Here is a 19,216-nt window from a genome sequence, read left to right as displayed (position 1 = left end):
ATTGCATAATAAATGGAACAAGATGGTCTGTTCATAATTATCTAAAATTGCCTCAGAATGGTAAATTTGCAATCCATTTTGCAAGAACCGCCTTTTCAGCTGACCACAGAGACAAACACAACACCAGGCACAAAAAAGAGGAGAGAGGAGATCCCAACCCTTCAGCGTCTATCAGCCTTGCCCTTGAGCACCTGACAGGGATACAAACAATTTTTTGCAGACATTGTGATGGATGAGGGAGGATGACAATTTGCTCTTTTGGCCCATATAAAGCTGTGCAGGAGTGCTGTATTAAACAAAGTGTTAAGTGTATGAAGTACTGGGAGGGGTATGCCATTTGGTATATCATTGCTAATCTGAGTAGTGCTGCAAATAATTCAGATTACATTGTTTGCAGCTCTTGGCCAGCTTGCTTCTTCTCATCCTAAACCTGGCACTTCAGAAGCACAGCTGCTTGCCCATTGAGAGGCTTGCTGTTTTCCATGTGCCTGGCACCATCCACACAGGCTGCTGCCATTTGCTGAGTCGCCCCAGACAAAGGCAGGGCTTTAACCCCATGGTTGATCGAAGCAAAGAAACGAGGTGTCCGGATTCTGCTGTTCTTTCTCAAGTAGCAACTGCTGACCGAGGCCCTGTACAGACTGTGCAAAAATCTCACCAGCATCCACAGTGGCAGTGGTACAGTACGGGAGCATCTGCCTGGGCATTCTGGGAGAAAAACAGCCTCTACCACCCCTACCAGGAAAGTAATTGATGCCCTCTCCAAACTGGCAAAAATTTGGAATCTCCTGCCCCACCTCCGACACACAAATACACCCGCAAGGTTTCTGTGAGGGCCTCTGGGCTGTGGGGTGGACCTGCAGTGTTCTGCATAACCCCCAAACACGAAACACAGCAGACCCTATCTTTGGTAGCCAAGTCTCTGACTATTTGGCTATGATATTTGGAGGTGTAGCGAGGGGCTCTGTCTCTGTATTTGATTGCTAAACAGTGGTCTGATTTTGCCTACTAAAGTATAAGGAACCCAAACTACCACATAGGCAGATAGTTCTACTGAGAATACTGATGCAGCTTTATATTTCCTCGGAAGCCGCTTATAAATTTGTTTCCTCTTCTAACCCTGTCGTGTTATGGTGCAAAGCTTATACTTCTAATAACGCTACAATGAATCAGTAAATTGTTTTCTGAACTTCTGAAAATCCCTGAATTCCTCAACCTAGAGGGCCTACACTAGAAATCTTGAATCTGGGCTGCATCGTTAGCCAATAGTGCCTAGGATTTCCACAGGGTACAGTTTGAAATTTGCTCCCATTGGGGGGAACAGAATCTCTTAAATCATTGGTTAAAATTCACCTCATTATAGGTTTATTTCTCAGTAGACCCCCCCCCCTCTTTACCGCAGGCCCAGTTGTTTGTTATTGCATCTTGTCCGTAGAAGGGAAGCAGATGGTTTTCTACATGGCAAGACATTACCTTTTGTTGTGTATCACAATAATGGCTTGAGTTGGGAGCCAAGAGGTGTTTCTCTTGCGAGTGCACAAATGCCTTTGGGTGTTCCTGTTTTCTTAAGGAACAAAGCACAATATGGTATTGTGATATGAAATGGGGGGGAATGACTCAGTCTCTCCGGGTTATGGAAAAAGTGTGTTTGTTCCACAAGAAAGGCATTGTACACCGCGCACTTTGCTGCAAATGGCAGCTGCTGGAATATAGGTAACTGGATCTGGTGGGGGGGTGGATTTAAAAACATTTTCCACCATCTCAAGAGACCATGGAGATGCTGGATATGGAGAAAAATAAATGGTATCGTGGTATCGTGCTGTGTTTGTGTGTGTCGCTGTGTTTCCGTTGGTTACTTTCTCCGCTCTGTGTCTGTGCTTTCCTCAGTCAGGAGACTGCCTTTTTGAGGGTCTTTTCATTGTTCGCATGCAGGATATGTGGACCATGGGAAAAAAATCTGCAATGAATGATTGGGCTTATTACTTGGAGCAGACAAGGCTAACAATGGGACTATTAAGGTTATATAAATAGAGGCCCTTAATTGTTTTTGGCAGAATCTGGAGACATGGGATCCATTAAAAGGCCTGCACGGTAAAAATTAGCTAATTTCTTGGCAGGAGGTGCTGGTGGTGGAAAATGTATGGAGTTTGCAAGAGGGAGGATTGTTTGGGGGGTGTGGAGGGAGCGGCCTAAAAGGGGGGTGTGGTGCCCTGATCACCCCAGAAAGAGGGGAAGAATCCCAGTATGGCAGGGCAGTCCCATCCCTTCATAAATATGTGTGTTCTCTGCCCTTCTTTGCTCTCTCCCACAGTCTGACTCTCGCAGGGACGAGGAACATCTGGGATTGCAGCGCGTTGTTATTCAGTCTTGCATCTGCTAGAAAATGCCTAAAAAAGACACACACTTGGGATTTTGGGATCTGCCTACAGGACTGCCAGTGTTTTAGAGTCTTAATCTGCTGTCTACTGCGTAAGCGGGGCAGGTGTTTTGATGTCACCTTTCAGTGTCATATTTGTGTAAGTGATGCTGTACAAGCTATAGCTGTTCAGGTATAGATAGTTATTCTGGGATTGGAAAGAAGATCCATTATTATACAAAGACATTCTTTTGACCTAAGTCAATGGCTAATATGAATGTCCTGCAGCTTGATGTCTCCTAGATGTAAAATGCACCAGAATACTCCACAAATGTAAAGGTGAATAGTATTCAAACACTAGACTGCAATGGTATATTGTGCACATCCTTTATTCTTAAAGTTCTGGATGCATATTAGCATCCTTTTCAAGCTGCATGCTCTAGTTTAATCCTTTTTAAACAGTGGTATGAACTCCAGTTTTGCAATCTTGTTGGAACTGAAGTGTTTTTTTCAGCCTCAATTTCTTAACTCTTGTATACCTGACACAGCATAGTACCACATTTCCCCAGCAGAGGGAGCATCCTGAATACACTGGGGTGAGTGCTACTCCAAAATCCCCATTGGTTTCAGTCCCATAAGATAGCTCTGGCTGTTAACTCCCGACAGTGGGGTTAGGGTTTGGCTTAGGGTGAGAATTAGTGCATCATGATCTGATGGCCAGATAAACTGCAAGTGCACCCATAATGAATTTCAATATTCTCACGAAGATATCTTCCATCTCCCAGCACTGGCTCCTATCTGGGGGAGGTGGAAGCATTCCTAGCAGGCATCTGGATAATATCCACCTGTTAGAGCAGATAAGCACTGAAACCCGAGCTGGTGTTTACAGACAGCAGTACTCTTCTGCACCAGGTTTCTCACAGGCACTGCGATAATCAGCAGTCAACAGAGCCGTGAGCTGCAGCCCCAGTGGAGGGAGTCCAGTATCCATGCCAGCTCGGCCGGCCGGCTCGCTCCTCTGCAGCTATGTTACTGATGGCTGGATTGGGCCAACAGCTGCTGAAGCTGTTGAAGGAGATCTTTACAGTTGACTCTCTGAGACCCTGCCTGTGTATTCCTTCTGGGTACATATTTGCTTTGGGGGGGACTAATCAGATCCCACTAGAAAACATACTCATTTAGCATTTGTGTTGTGTGTTCCCACACTGACCACTCCACTGGGGAAATGCAGAGACTCCACAGAGTGATCGTGTGGTCGCACATTACCTGTAACAGCAAATTCACACAAATGTGTTTCTATACATCAGTCTACACATGTCTAAATATATCTTAAACCTGTATCAATTTACATCTGAATCTAGATACTGTATTAAATATATGGATATATGTGAGTGTGTGTGTGTGCAGAATTCTTCCCAAAGCTGCTTCTGCTTTGCAGAATAGACAATATGACAATCCTGTATCTATGGTAATCAGTGTATTATTCCTGTGTCTCTATATATCAGAAGATATTAAGAAATATTCCTATGCCCTCCTGTATAGGAATGTTGTTTTTATAAATGTACATGTTTTGTGTGCTGTGCCACACCTAGTGTTTTGCAAGCTCTGGTGTAGCCCATGTACACTGTTTTCACTGTGGCATGCTCCCATCCTTAAAGTATTTCAAAGATTTCAAGGAGTGGAGTCTGGTTATACAATGTCGGGGGAGAGACTGACCTGATATATCTTATGCAGTACATTCTGTGCAGAGAGAGAGAGGGAATCAGTATCTGAATGGAGATGAAGGCCAGATGTTTTGAATCCAGTGCCCAAGATGTGGCAGATGAGGCCTTATTTGATGAGGAATGTGTCTGGCTTTGAAAACAAGGTTCTCAATTAATGGTCAGAATGATCTGAGTGCACTCCAATAGTTTAATTAATTAATATCCCAGGTTGTTGGTTTGTCAGTTTAAAAACACAGGCCACTCTCAACAGCAGTTGGTATCTGTCTTATTTTAGTCTAGGATTCTTTTTAGCTTTATCATAGCTTTGGCAGTTGCCAGTCCACTACTGTACATGGTCACGGGTGTCCACAAGAGGGCACCCTTTACTTACCAAACCTGGTAAATTACTTGTAACTGCTCTACTGTTCGTATTACTGTTCTTAATAGCCTTCACACATGAAAACGATTGTTTATTGGTTATTTCTATTGTTGTTGATGTTGTTGTTGTTGTATTATTTCAAATAATTTTGTTATTAGTGGAGAATAAATATCTGTAAATACTTCTAGGATAATGTATATGTAAGTTGTACATGATAGTGAAAAACCTAATTTAAAAATGTATGGCTCCATTGCTTGAAGAGTGTGGATCTTTTTCATTACTGCTTAAAGCAATGCTTAAGTTCCTGTTAGTTCTTTGTTTAGTAAGAAAAGCCAATTAAGTGTTCAAATACAGTCTTGAGTTAATAAAATGTTACATATTTTTTAAAATGTACTTCCAGCCTACATGTCTGTGCCCAGTGCCTTTTCTCTGGAACTAGAGCTCCCCCTTTTGTCCACAAGGGTGTACTGCAGGACCAGAGAAGCACTGAATCCAGTAACTAATCTCAGCCCTAGTCCTGGGGCCCTGCTGTCCTGCAGGTTTTGTTTTGAGCCACTGCCCCCCATAGTGTAACAGCAAGGGTGGAACCCTGTGTGGGTACTGTATAAAAAAACTAAATTCTGTCCCTCCCTCTTATTCATATAAATGTGATTTGTCAGAAGAAATGTCACTTCCTATAGATTCCCCAGGCTTTGCTTTAGCGTGAGAAGTCCAATAGGTTCTATTGTTAATTAGTAGTGGACTAATTAAGCAATAGAACCTGTTGGGCTCCTCACACTGGATCTGGAAGCTGATTGGCTGTTGGCATTTTCTAATATGCTGTAGTGCGGATGAGTACTGATTCTGTCTCTTTTGTTGCTCTCTTTTGGCAGGATGAAGTGAAAGTGTCCTCCAAAGTGAGCGTCTCCAAGTCTCTGAAGGAGCTGGAGAGGGTGCCAGAGGAAGGGGAGGAGGGGGAAGTGCAGGCGAAAGAGGGGGCGGAAGAGGAGGGGGGCGAGGGCAGCCACCTGGCGCTGTCCTCCGATGAAGAGGTAGAGATTGAGGAGATCATCGAGGAGTCCCGGGCCGAGCGCATAAAGCGGAGCAGCATGAGGAGGGTGGATGACATCAAGAAGGCCTTCTCCAAGGAGAAGATGGAGAAGACCAAGCAGAAGACCAAGGAGAACCTGGAGAAGACCCGGCAAAAGACTAAGGAAAACCTGGAGAAGACCAAGCACAACCTGGAGAAGAAGATGAACAAGCTGGGCACTCGAATCGTCAACACGGAGCGCAAGGAAAAAATGAAGACCTCCAGAGAGAAGCTGAAGAAGTCCTTCACCCCTGACCATGCCGTCTACGCCCGCTCCAAGACCGCTGTCTACAAGGTGCCCCCCTTCACCTTCCACGTCAAGAAGATCCGAGACGGCGAGGTGGAAGTCCAGGGCACCGAGATGGTGGAGGTGGCCGGGGAAGAGGAAGGTGAGACGGATGACCTCCTGCACGAAGACGCTGAGATGCAGACGTTCCTGGAAATGACCGAAGACTCCGAGCTGGTCCTGGTGGAGAAGAGCAGAATCCGAGAAGACAGCGATTAGGACCAGCTGACACACAGGGGGAGTTTTTCCCTACGGCAGCTCCACATCAGAACTATGAGGAAGCCCGGAAGCTGCAGTGAGGGCAAAAAAAAAAAGAAAACAGACAGATCTAGGCTGGGTTTCTTTGTCCACATTATTATTACTATTACTGTGTATTTTTTTTTTTGTAGCAGTAGTTTTGTTATTAATGTTGTAACCATTTTTCTAAAAAACACAACAAAAAAAAACACCCAAACCTCTAATCTTACCCTATCTCCTCTAACCCAACACTGCTGAAGAAATGTATACTGTGTAATCTTTCCTCTTTCTTATTGTTCGTTTTTGTATTGTATTTTTCCTTTTTTTAAGCTTCTCTCTATTTTTTCCAAAAGCAAAAAGCATAGAAAACAAAACAAAACCCATGTATTACCATCTACTTGCTGGTATATCCTGTCTGATTCTGTACATTGTTTGGACATGGGGAATAAGCTAGCTGAATGTTTTAATTGCATTGTTAGGTCTTTTTTTGCCTTGAGGTTGTCTGTGGAACTCAAAGGCTGCCACACAATCGCTAACCTTAGCTTTAGAAATAGTTATTGCGACCACAGTTTGGCCTTTCAGGAAATTTCTTAACTGGCTTGGCACACAAGAACCTCGATGTCAACTTGCCTGCAACTGTTTGCCCGACTGTGTTTTTAACGGGAGTTTGACAGACTTTTCGAACTCTCCAGTGAAAGTTTCTTTGCATAGAGTAACGTATATAATTATAAAATGGAGACTTTTTTATATGTATAATATTGTGATGGCTAAAGGATGGGCCCTTTGTGTTCAAAGGGTGACAAAGCATGTATACTGCAAGTTTCAGGAACAAGAGAAAGCTCTAGGAAGGTGAAAAGGAAAGCCTTTTCACAAACCATTTATGCAAATTAGTATTATTATCTCTAGTATTATTATGAGAGCACAGGATTTTCTGAATTTACCAAATGGAGAGAATGGCAAGAGAGCAGGAATCGCATGATTCAATAAGGCTTTTGATTTTATTTTCCTTTTGTTTTCAATTGACACTATTTTTAACTTGCAAAAAGAAGCCAAAACTGAAATGTACTTTGCTCACTTATTTGTAAATAAATGCATGCATGCTCACTGTGTTTATATTTAATCTGTACATAGAAATATATCACTGATACCTATGTAGCTCCTATATCTTTTCATTTGATAAAAAACTTAAATTAATTGCTGAGTCCAATCTCCCCAAGATGAGATGTCTCTTTGAGGGTTTGGGGCTAATTAAAAAAAAGACATGCATCTTGAGTGAATGTATAGATTCTGGACAACATAACACACATGGAAATATTTATCAAGAATGATGACAAGACCGAATATTCTGGTTCTCGGGTTGTCATGAGGCTGTTGAGGTTGACAAAGTCGGAAGTCATTATAGGCATACAAAAGATCTTTGTCAAGATACAGGTTTATATCAAGAGCGTATAAAAAGTACTCACACCCTTCTTTTAAAATTACATTCTTCAGTGATTCATTGAGTTGAATAAATCAAAATCAACTTACTTATTAGTGACATCTTCCCATAGACTGTTGAACACATAGATTCATAGTCCTCTAGGAAAAAACTGCAGATTCCAGTTGTCTGAATCGAGGGGTGGCAGTCTAAAGTTTACTGCCCTTCCTGTTCTTCTCCACTCACACTTCTCAACCTCTGCGAAGTAATCATCAATAAATAAGTAGAAGTGGGTTTAGGGAATTAATTGAATCCCTGACCACTGGTTTATTGATGGTAGTGACTACACGGGACATACATATGTACGACATATATAAACATAGCAGGACGGAATAGATTTTAAGGTCCACCTAGATGAGAGAGAAGAAGATTTATTGATAAGATTTATGAAAAGAAAAAAAAAGACTCTTTATTTGGAGGAATTCATGTAAACTCAGGCAGCATTGTTGTTGAGAAGCAGTTGGGTTCCTGTTCCTTAGTTTGATGGGAAAGCTGCTTCCATTTGCTAATGGAAGGCAATCTAATCAGGAAGAGTGGTTTGGCAGGAGCTGATAGCGGTGGCTGAGAGAGAGACAGAGCAGTCTGGTAATGAAAATGAACTTGGAGTCAGGCCCCAGGAGTGGAGGGGGGCTAATGTGGATCCAAAGAGGATGACAGGGGGGGGTTGTTGCAGTGTGAAGAAAGGAACATTTTAGAGCAGGGGGGAGACTGAAGAATTGGTGCTCCCTAGAGAAAGAGACAAGAGAGAAGAGAGAGGGAGGAAGCGGGGGGGAGAGGTTTATTGTGCTATAAAACATTAGTAGAGTAGCACAGCTGCCTCAATGGTTTTATATAACCCCATGGTGCTGTAGAGATTATATGTATGTGAGTTACTGCAATTGCATTTGCAAAAAATAATAAGATGGCTTTTGTAGCTGCCAATGATTCAGTTTATATATATATATATATATATATATATATATATATAGTTTTTAATTCTTTAGCAAACATTGGCATCAGAGTATAATCACAGTGTGGAAATGGCGAAACATTGTCTTTTATTACCCTCCTATGGATGACATAAAACATTCTCTACAAATAAGGTGCTGTCCAATGTGTGGTTGGAAATGTGTGCATTGTGCGTTTGCTTCTGGCACCCAAGGTAGATCGGGCTGGGCAAAGCAACACATGGCAGATTTTCATTGGCTTAAGACAGCTGCTGCTGTCCCCATGTCCCAGTCAGATTCTCACTACGTTAGTTACCTGACAATTTGTACTCACAGTGTGGGTTGGGAGGCTCAGTTTCGCTCTAGGCCCTGGCAAGTCACTGCTCCTCACTGAAGGCAATAGATTCTTTATTTTTTTCTTTCTCTAATGTTTGTTTTTCCCCTTCATAATCAGAAAACATCAAGCTTTGTGCATCTGTTTTCACATGTGCCGTGGAGTGGGTCACGAGAGTCATGCCAGGGTTACAGGATGACAATATTGTTTTCTCTCATTTATATTGACCATAGTTATATATACATGAAAAAAAAAAAAAAATATATATATATATATATATATATATATATATATATATAGAGAGAGAGAGAGAGAGGGTGCTTTGACGTGTAGGGGCTCAAACTGACCAATTTACCAGCTGAGAGTATCCCTGCAGGGCTACAAGGGTTAGTTTCTTTTTGGAGGGGTTTGCTTTTTTCCACACTGATTTTCCCATACATTTCACACTCCAGGGTCTCCCGTCAGTTGGGCTCTCCTGTAACTATCTCATGCTTTCCATAGCATTAGATGACACTGATGCATAATTCCTTCACAGCACCTATGCTAGGTTTCACCGTTTAGCCTCGCAACTGTGTCCTCCTGGTACCGTTTCAGGGCAGCGTGGCGTGCCAAGCTTATCAAGATAATAGCGAAGCACAGAATGAGCAGGCTATAGGAGAAGAATGAAACCAGGGAGAAAAGTACACAATTACTTGCGTGTCATGTGATAACTGGTTAGACATGTCCCCTCAACCACCCCCCTGCTCGTTGTCAGCTTCTTGAAAATGTGCTTTGGCACAATCGCCTGAAAGCTGCCATGCTCTGGTGCTCTGGTGCATGCATGCTGCTGTTTGCTATGTGGCAGTTTGGGTGTTGTTGATGATCTGGAGAGCATGGCAAGATTTCTGCCGGCTACCACCACTGTGTCCTAGTGCTCAGCTGGAAAAAGATGAAGAACATGATCTGTTCTTTTGTCCATGAGAAAAACATAATATACAGAGAGAGAGAGAGAGAGAGAGAGAGAGAGAGAGAGAGAGAGAGAGAGAGTAGAAGGAAAGGGAAATGTAATATACACATCCACGGCGACGTTGACCATTGGGATGCAGCTGTGGTTCCTCTTTCACACAGTTATCTGATTTCGCCTACTACAGCTTGCTTCATGTACTGTATAATTGCAACCTGGCTAATTGCTCAATAAAAAGCAACCTGATTCACATCCCTTTGTGTCTGACTGCCTTTGTGTCTTCGAGACCATGGGCCAAGTGAAAACAAAGCATTGACCCACCTGCTTCTGTCTTCTACTTCTATTTCCGCTTTAAAGTAGGTATGAGTAGTGGCCGTTTTTTTATTTAATCTAGATCCATTTCCCCATGACCTTTTAGTTAGTGTTTAATTTGTATGTTATTGTGCCACTGTTTGCAGCAAGGTCAAACTTTATTTTTTTCTTCAACAGTTCTAAACATAATGAACATATTATTATTATTATTATTATTATTATTATTATTATTATTATTATCATCATCAGAAAATACACAATACAACGCAACTTTGGAAGTCACACTCACTGATTCACATATGTACTTGTTATCTGTACTGTATTGCCCCATTTAGATTAACACTGTAACAAAGGATTGCTCAAGCAACAGATCTGGGTTTGAAAGAACTGCCCTTTTGTTAATGTCAAGATATAGTATACTAATAGCTCTTTAGAATAAACTCTTGATGCCATGACTTGATTAAAGAGTGACTAATTTCCACAGTCCTTATCACAGACCTATATGAAATGGGTTTCTCATTGCCAGTGGAAACCCAAACACCAAAATGAGAGGCACTGTCTTTAAGAGGGGTGTCTTTCCCATGACGCCAGATCACTTTGATGTGCCTTACCAGAACATGGTTGACATTGGTTTTGCTGTTCCTAAGTTGCTGTTCAGGAATGATTCCCCGAGAGAAGCTGGGAAGGACACAAGCTAGGAGGGAAGACCCTGCTTATTGCCACCGAAATGGAGCGTCCTGCACCCATCGCCCTCATAGGGGTGCAAGGACAAGGACTAGCTGTAGGAGCTTTTCATTCAAGAGAAACACAGACAATGCTACTCTGCAATGCAAGTTTACCCTGGTAAATTTACCAAGTTAAATGTACCATTTTTAACATTTAACATGGTTTTATGGCAGTTTACCAGGGTCGTACGTGGTTTCTAATTACTTTGACAGGCCGTCACTGTGTGTTACTACACTGGACCATGGAATATACCGTTATTAGATATACATGACATGAATATGATTATGTTTTCACCCAGTTCCCCTGTAACATTAGATATTTTCACAGCTTCGCTAATATTCCTCTTGAACACAATACTCCCATTTTTACTATAATATTGATTATGTTCAAGGAATTTCAAAAAGGTATGCGGGGTTTTGTTTAACACACCCTTAAACAGCAAGCAAAACTTTCTGAGACATGTCAGTGTGGTGCAATGGTTTTTTTTGGGTTTCAGGTTAGCACCTCTTGTAAGCTGACTAACTACTTCAGTTTCTTTAGTCTCAATGGTGGGGAAAAAATTGAGGTTTAATTTACAAGCTACCCACAGTAACTACTGGTGAGATAGACCTTGATATAGTCTGATATAATTACGGGAAATGTACTTCTTGTCAGGGGCTGAAAAAAAGAAGACACTCTTTTCTGGTTAGTCCTTTACTTCAACACTTGCACATAGTCTGATGTGTTTGAAAGTATCATACAGTTATATATATATATATATATATACAGCTCTGGAAACAATTAAGAGACAACTGCAGACCACCTGACCACCACTAAATCAGCATCTTTACATGTATGGCAGCCATTCCATTCCATTCATATTTTTATTTGGAATTTGGGAGAAATGTTGTCAGTAGTTTATAGAATAAAACAAAAATGTTCATTTTACCCAAACACATACCTATAAATAGTAAAACCAGAGATTTTGCAGTGGTCTCTTAATTTCTTCCAGAGCTGTATATATTTTAGCAAATACCCTTACCCAGGGCAACTTACATTTGCTACAATATATCACATTATATCCAATTACTCATTTATAGTGCTATATTTGTTTTTTTAACTGGGGCAATCTAGGTAAAGTACTTTGCTCAAGGGTACAGCAGTGTCTCCCACCTGGGATTGCACCAACAACCCTCCACACCAGAGTCCAGAGCCCAGCACCCTGACCGCTACTCCACACTGCCCACATGATTAGCCTGAATCGCTCAGGTAAAAATTAACTAACAAAGGATAATTTCTTGCAACATCCGGGAAAGCTTCACATACAAATGAATGATGTCATCACTTTTGGAGAAAACAGAAGTAGATTTGATTTTTTCTTCAGGAATGGGCTGTTCTGATGTGGGTCTGCAAGTGAGTGGCATGATTTAAAAAGAAAAAAAAAACTGTCTTTTCATAATTAGTTCAACGTGGATTCAGCCTAGTGAGAATGGCAAAGATTCCAACTGATTGAGACATCACAAATTTATCCTCCCACTTCTTTGTTAAATCATTGAAGAGAAACTGGTCTGTAATGCAGCCTAGCTTCTGTTGTTTGATGTCTATGGAGATGCACTGGATTACACTGTTACTGCTACAATATCCAGTGCTTGTTTCTGATGTGTCCCAATATTTGCCACCACATCAAAGTCCAGGTTTTCTGCAATCAAATTCCCTTTAGACTGGAGAGCTGTGCCAGTTGTCATTGCTAGGACATGTTTGTTTAGTATGACATTATAAATTCTTAATTTAATATGAGGGGTGTCTTAATTTTGTTTAAAAAATGTTGTTTGATTGACAGTAATATAAATAAATACATACATACATACATAAATAAAAGATCGATAGATACAGTGTCATTGTTTGGCCACTTACGAAATACGTATGTGATGAGTCAGGCAGTTTTACAGCCGTGAAGCTAATTCGTCCATTTTTCATTGGCAACAATTCATTCAGGGGCCTTTAAAAACCCCAGTTAACATTTGTTTTATTAAAGTGATCGTGACGTAAGCACTGCCAGTAATTCAGATGACTTCCAGCCCAGCTGTTCCGGGCATTGGTTCGCCCTCCCCTGTAGTCGTGGCTTTGCGAGACCCGCTTCCTATCACATTTGACAGAAAACCAAGGGGGTGAGTTTTGTAAGGAACAGCGACGGGGGCGGGCTATCATAAACACTTTGCATACCAGCGCGCAACCTACCTTGCTACTCTCAAGTCCCGCCTCCTGGTCGTCGGTGATTGGATACAGCGTGTACGTCTTTCTGAATTATTAATTACGTACGGGTCTTTTGGCACAGCTATTGGTCCTCGAAGCCGTCGTTTGACTTGTTTCCTGCAATGTTGTTAGGTTGAGAAGTCTTGGCAGCCAAAAAAAAAAACAAAAAAAAAAAAACTGGAAACCAATTTGAGAAGAGCCTGCGAGTTTGGTAAAGTTGGAAGGAAAACTGCGAGAAAAGTTGGGGAAGATAGTCCGCAAAACGCTGCAGATTGGGTGTTTTCGTGTTTAAACTCGAGTCTACCCTGTTTCAGCATTTGTGTGGGAGCAGAAAGTGCTTCGTACTGTTTTCATAAGAGGATCTTTAATTACAAATCAGGTATGCCAACTTTTTCTTCTTCTTGTTGTTCTCTGTAGCCAGTTGATGCAGCCCGGGCTGCCGGCCCTGTCCGTGTCGTGATCGCAGCCCGACCGGTGTGTCCGAAATGTCACAGCTTGACACCGTGACTCACAGTGGCGGTGTCAGAAGTGTCAAAAGATAAGCGCCAACATCCCAGATCAGCACCGTTTTGGACTAAGATGCAGTACATTATATTATATTGTATTATTAAACCCGAAGTTGCATTGCCTCGCCGCACGTTTCCTCCCGCGGACAATTTATTTCGGGATTATTTCCTTGTACACATGTTGTTTCAGTGCTTGTACCAAGACGTGTGATCATCAGTCTTGTGTTGTTGTTTGTGTATGTTTGTGTATGTTTGTGTGTTGTGCAGACATGGGGTATAGTGTAACGACATGCAAAAGGCGTAGTTAATGTGTATTGTGAATCAATGTATACATATTGGCTTTCCTCCTATATATAATGTCACATTTGTATCTAGCTACACCCGTGATACATTAGCCTGTATGACTTGACCCCGTCTCGTTTGATCCAACCTTTTGACGTGGTTTAAAATATGTATGATTGCTACCCAATTGTTAATTTGATCAAGTATTGGGATTGTGCGGATATATAGTTACATGCCTGGAGAGAGACGTACTCTGAAGCACGTTACACAGTGTTAGGCTACGTACTGCAGATTTACCTTTGATGTGAAAATAAATAAGTCAAACCGAAACCCCCAGGTATTTTATTGTAGTAAATTATATATTCGTTTTCCCCCACCAACATTCACTTTAATGCTTTACCTTTGTGTGCATCCACTTTACGCTTTAAAACAAAAAATATTTTGTAGTTTGTTTACATCTTCCTGCTGAAAAAAACATCTGTTTATTTTTTTTACTTCCTTTTTAATGTTTCTTAATTTCGATGACAGATGTCTGAGTCAGTTTTATTCGGGTTTTTTTCATTTGTAGTTTCAATTCGTCTCTTCTGTTTATTGTTGAAACCTTATAATGCTGCACTATTGTGACAGTTCACACTGTGCTTTTCTCCCAGCAGTGCAGCTTTAATTCGTGGGTTTTTTTTTTTGATAGAAAGCAAAACATGACAATAATCCGTTTCTTCTCCCTCTTTAGGTAGATGTTCTGATGCTGATGTGCATTTTAAATTAAATGTTTGCATTTTAGTGAGTTGTGCCCAGTTGATGTAGATGAAGGGGGAGAGAGGGTAGCATGTGGAATGACTGAAGTGAAGGCATGGCATGGTGTCTGGCAGGTACATGCGCACAAGCTGAGCGTGTATTCAGACATCAGGTTCATGTCCGATTTTGGACGAGTGTCGGTGTTGTGGCATGTCGACTGTTTTCTCATGCGCGTTGTCCTTTGAAGTGGCTTCGCAGGGGAACTCGGGCTCATACCTTAGCATGCTGTGAGCGGCCGGTTCCTGCTGCTCTTCGTACAGATGCCTGCGTGTGTAGGCTTCACAGCACTTGGGAATTTCCTGCTTTTGTGTCTGTTCTCTCTTCACAGTGATCAGATGATTGTATTTTTAAATATGAAAGCAGCCATACAAAAGAAAAAGAAAAACTGACATCCACACATTAGGATATCAACATTCTTTCTCCAGTTATGTCAAGAGTATCCCCATGGGAAACAATGTGATCCCTGCACATAATTGCATGTAATATGATTCTTATATTCTCCTGTATCTAATGTCAAGTTTTAGATTGAAGTGATCAGTCTGTGAGCTGTGGCAAGGTGGGGGGGGGGTTGGGTGAGTGTAGTTGGACCAGTTTCTGTGCAGATTCCACTGACCGACACAAAGAGGCTCGTGTGAATCTGACCTTTGTCAGAGAAAATGAACACCATTGCCAGAAATGACTTGTGTGTTTACATCTGCTTTCTGTATCAGTTTACACTGGAGCCTGAACAGAGCCCTGATTTCTTTAACAAGTGTGCTGCTAACCTCTGCAGCCCTTGGTTGTCGTGAATGTAAGATTCCAATTTCCGAATGACCCACTTTAGATCTGTACGCCATCAAAGAGATGGTGTTTTCTTGGTGCCTTTTCTCCAGTAAAAGGTTACTGCAATAGCTCTCCTGCTGCTTCTCCTCTGTTCACACCAACTCCCTCCTCCTTATGAGCTCGGATTTTTCATCCTTCTGCCCGGCTCCAAAAACAAAAAGTAGCTGCAAGCTGCCTGCGTTGTAGTTGTATTATACTGCTTTAATTTCCTGTCGATCTTTCAAACCTATTTTCTGCTTTGGAGTTCTGTCCTGATCCCTGTTCCCAACAGCCTTTTTTTTCTCACCCTTCCTCATAGCTAAAGGCCTATGTTTGCAATGTCAGTAAACTGTTAACCAGCTCTTTTGAGTTCAATTCCTTACATTTTGCACTTTTTGAAATTATTGTTTTAAGGGGCCTTTCTTATTTTCAACCATTTGGAGTGAGATGAGCACATGACACTAGCTTTAATAAATATACAGATGACCATCCATCATTCAATAGTAAATACTTTGTAAGAGCAGGCACTAAGTTTGAGAACTCCTCATGATAGTTATCTCGTCACTCAAGCAGACATATGATGTCATCATTGGTGTCTCTTAACAGCTGTAAGAAATCTTTCTTGGGGCATTTACACTGAAATGGCATCACAGCCTCCTTTGGGCCTGACACCCGACATCTATATTACAGAACCAGAGAACACTAAATGCACTAATGTAATGCATTCTCCATCCCTGTTTTCTAACACAGCAATCAATTGTGCTGGGGTTTACAGTTTTTTGGTAACCCCTCCTGCATAACTGAGGAGCAGGTTGTAAGTAGAAGAATTCATGAAAAAGAGTGTAAAAACAACACACACTTTTAAGAATTTTGAAGTTGAGGTAACGTGAAATAAATAAGCACTGACATTGACATTCCACTTATCTTATTTTCCGAATATTCATATTTCTGAATTTTGCTGATCTTATAAGGAGTATTTTCAATAATTAGCCTGCATGTAAGTCTGCAGACACCAATGTGAGTGCAGTGAAAGGCTGTTATTTATGGAAAAAAGAAAGATAACATCCTGGAAAATATAAGATCAGAGTTGTCTGCCTCTGTTTTTCAGTATGCTTCTATTTTTAGATGGTAGGCTTGTGTTTTGTCCAGTGTTGCATGCATTCTAGTGCTAATGCGTATGTCTATGTATTTGATTCATGTAGCCTATTTATTTTTTATGGAGAATCTACACATTAATACTGCTAACAGGACTTGTGGATAATCAGAGTTAAGAATAGAGAGGATTGTGTATGCTTGTGTAATGCACTGAAATTGGTTGCATCTTGAGACTGTAAATGTAGGCCCAAATTGTGTTCTGCACTATTGACTGACAGAGCTACTGCAGATGCCACTAAGTGGACTCTGTCTACAGTTACTCTCTTGGCTAATTATTGCTGTTTTGTTTTTTTTTCTCCCTAGATTGGGTTTTGATTGAGCATGGGGGAATCCATAGGTTGGTAGTTCAGAAAGACCAGCATGAATACACGGCATCTTTGTGAGGGGAAATCCCTAGTGGGAGCGAGATAATGCTTTGGGGTCAATAACCTGCTCTGTCCATAAAAATAGAAAAAAAAAAAACTGAGTGAATAATTTAAGCCAAAACGTGCACACTTAATGACAGGTCAGCAGATGTAAATCTGGAACAGAAGAAAAGGCTTGAGAAATAGCACTTCTCCTCTCTTTCAACAACGGCACATTACTTTTTCATTTTTGTTTTGTCTTCCACCCTCCCTTTTTCCATTTCTTTTCAAAAGCCCTATTTTCTTTGTGACAAAGATATCCTGCATGTGAATCTGGCGTGTGTTTGGGGTTTTAATTTTGGGGGTTTTGGGTTTTGATTAAAACCCCAAACAGTGCACTTTGAAAGCCGAGTGTTGGTGATGTTATTGAATTTAGTTATGATGGAGCAGTGTGGCCCAAAGTTGAAGAGCAAATTAAATGACAGCAGTGTTCTGACACCTGCAGAGAGGAACGCTCCATGCATTTCACTTCACCTCAATGGGAAATTGCTGTCATGCATGGATTTCGTTTGTGACTAGTGAGTGTGTCAAAGTTTTGATTTAATCTACGTCAGGCTAATTATTTTTATTTTCATACTCTACATTTAAAATATATAAAAAAATAACTTCAGACCGTTTGCACAACCTGAGATACAATATTGCCCTGCGTCTGAATAGAAGCACCTGGTAAACAGGGACCCAACTGCCTGTCACCAGTAACAAAGCCACCTTGAAGATGGATTACCATTGGGTTGAAGCAAAAAGCCTCTGACAGGAAGTGGAGGTGTTGATGTTTTTACTTGGTCTTGGCCTCAGTTTGCAGAGCATGGAGTGAGGAAATCAAATATGAGAACAGAATAATTTCTGCCCTTTGCTCTTCTGCTATTGTTGCATTGTTGTGGTCGCTCTGGGAACAATTCCCAGTCTAGTTTTCAGTTTCCTCTGCTTCCCTCATTCCTGGAAGGAGCTGGGGGGGCCCACTGACTGGAAAGGGTAAAGGATAGGAGGGGTCATGCTGTGAGCAGATGCTTTACCTTTTTGGTAGCTTTTCCTACACACCTCAGTCTACTGTACTATACGGCAGTGCTTCCTAAACCTGTCCTGGAGGCCCCCTACCCTTCTGTTTTTTGTTCCAACCGAGCTTTCAATTACTTAACTGAACCTTAAGTGAAGTAACCATCTGCTTAGATTTGACTTTTTAAATTGTCTAAGAAAATAATTGGTTCTTTTAATAAGTTATTTATACAATTCTATATATAACTTAAAATCCCTACTGTTTAAAATAATTAGAAGGCTATGATGAAATTATTAGCTAAATTAAAGATTGAATTAAGTAAGAGCTCGGTTGGAAATAAAACCAGCAGGGTAGGGGGTCCTCCAGGACAAGTTTGGGAACTACTGATATACAGCACTGTACACTAGTGCAGTACTGCACCCTGAGGGATTGAAAAAGATGGTTTCTAGTCTTGTATGCGTGAGGAGATGTGTTTTACATGGATTTTTTCTCTCTAATTAAGTTACAATATGTTGGTTCACACAATGACAGGTTCATTCTCAGGATTCCCACACCAGGAAATATGGGATTCTAAATCTCCAGAAGTAGAGATTGCTTGGATGTCGCAGCCTTCTGTCAGGGATCATGCTGTGAATATATTCTGGGACTTGGTTGGGATAATTTTTTCTGTCTTTTAAAGGTGTGCTATAAAAGTAATGTGCAGATCTGGAAATGCATGTCGGTCAGTCCTGATTTTACAAAATAAAGTCTGTTCATGATGTTTGTTTCTGCAAGTCATCGCAGTCCAGGAACTTTTTCATTTATAAAACAACCCCCCCCTGCAAAAAAAAAAAAAGTTATACAAACTGAAAATAGACCAAGGAAATACAATTATGAATACTCTTCTGTTACCTCCTACTTCCTGATTCCAGTGAAATAGTTAAAAAAAATCTGTTCAAATAAAAGATAAAAGGGAGGATCTTAGTAATTTAGACACTTATATTTTATGCACTTAACTACACAATTTATAAGTATTTGCACCTTAATAATCTGTCATGAAGTTGATCAAGCATCCGTACAGTGTAGAATAGCAAAGTTTTGCTGTATTGCACAACTGACAATTAATCGGGGCAGACAGCACTGCAGTTGCATTTTGGTTTTGTCCGAATGTTTTTTGTTGCTTTGTAAAGAAAAAGAATAGACAAGCACATCGACTGGGTTTGGAAGAGTGCGGTTTGTAATGTGGTTGCTCTGTCAGATGCACCCAAATCAAAATACATTTAATGGGAGGGTTAGATAGCAACCAGAAACTGGAGAGCT

The 19,216-nt window shown here is 41.1% G+C and overlaps 2 protein-coding genes across 5 annotated transcripts in view; both read left to right on the top strand.

Annotated features, from left to right (window-relative positions):
- cavin1a (caveolae associated protein 1a) overlaps positions 1 to 9,962 on the top strand; it is a 32,092-nt gene extending 22,130 nt beyond the window's left edge. Inside the window, exon 2 of the mRNA XM_066698432.1 lies at positions 5,311 to 9,962. Coding sequence (XP_066554529.1) covers positions 5,311 to 6,012 — 702 coding nt within the window. The 3' untranslated portion in view covers positions 6,013 to 9,962. The remainder of the gene's footprint in view (positions 1 to 5,310) is intronic.
- A 3,186-nt stretch (positions 9,963 to 13,148) lies between these two features.
- The window catches only part of stat3 (signal transducer and activator of transcription 3 (acute-phase response factor)), a 32,776-nt gene continuing 26,708 nt past the window's right edge, over positions 13,149 to 19,216 (top strand). For 2 of the 4 annotated variants that reach the window (XM_066698424.1, XM_066698422.1), the window contains exon 1: positions 13,149 to 13,359. The gene's annotated coding sequence lies outside the window, so the exon portion shown is untranslated. The remainder of the gene's footprint in view (positions 13,360 to 19,216) is intronic. The other 2 variants (XM_066698423.1, XM_066698421.1) reach the window with 1 other exon arrangement.

Source organism: Amia ocellicauda, chromosome 3 (genome assembly GCF_036373705.1).
Source record: "Amia ocellicauda isolate fAmiCal2 chromosome 3, fAmiCal2.hap1, whole genome shotgun sequence".
Taxonomy (NCBI): domain Eukaryota; kingdom Metazoa; phylum Chordata; class Actinopteri; order Amiiformes; family Amiidae; genus Amia; species Amia ocellicauda.
This window is presented reverse-complemented; position numbering and strand designations above follow the sequence as displayed.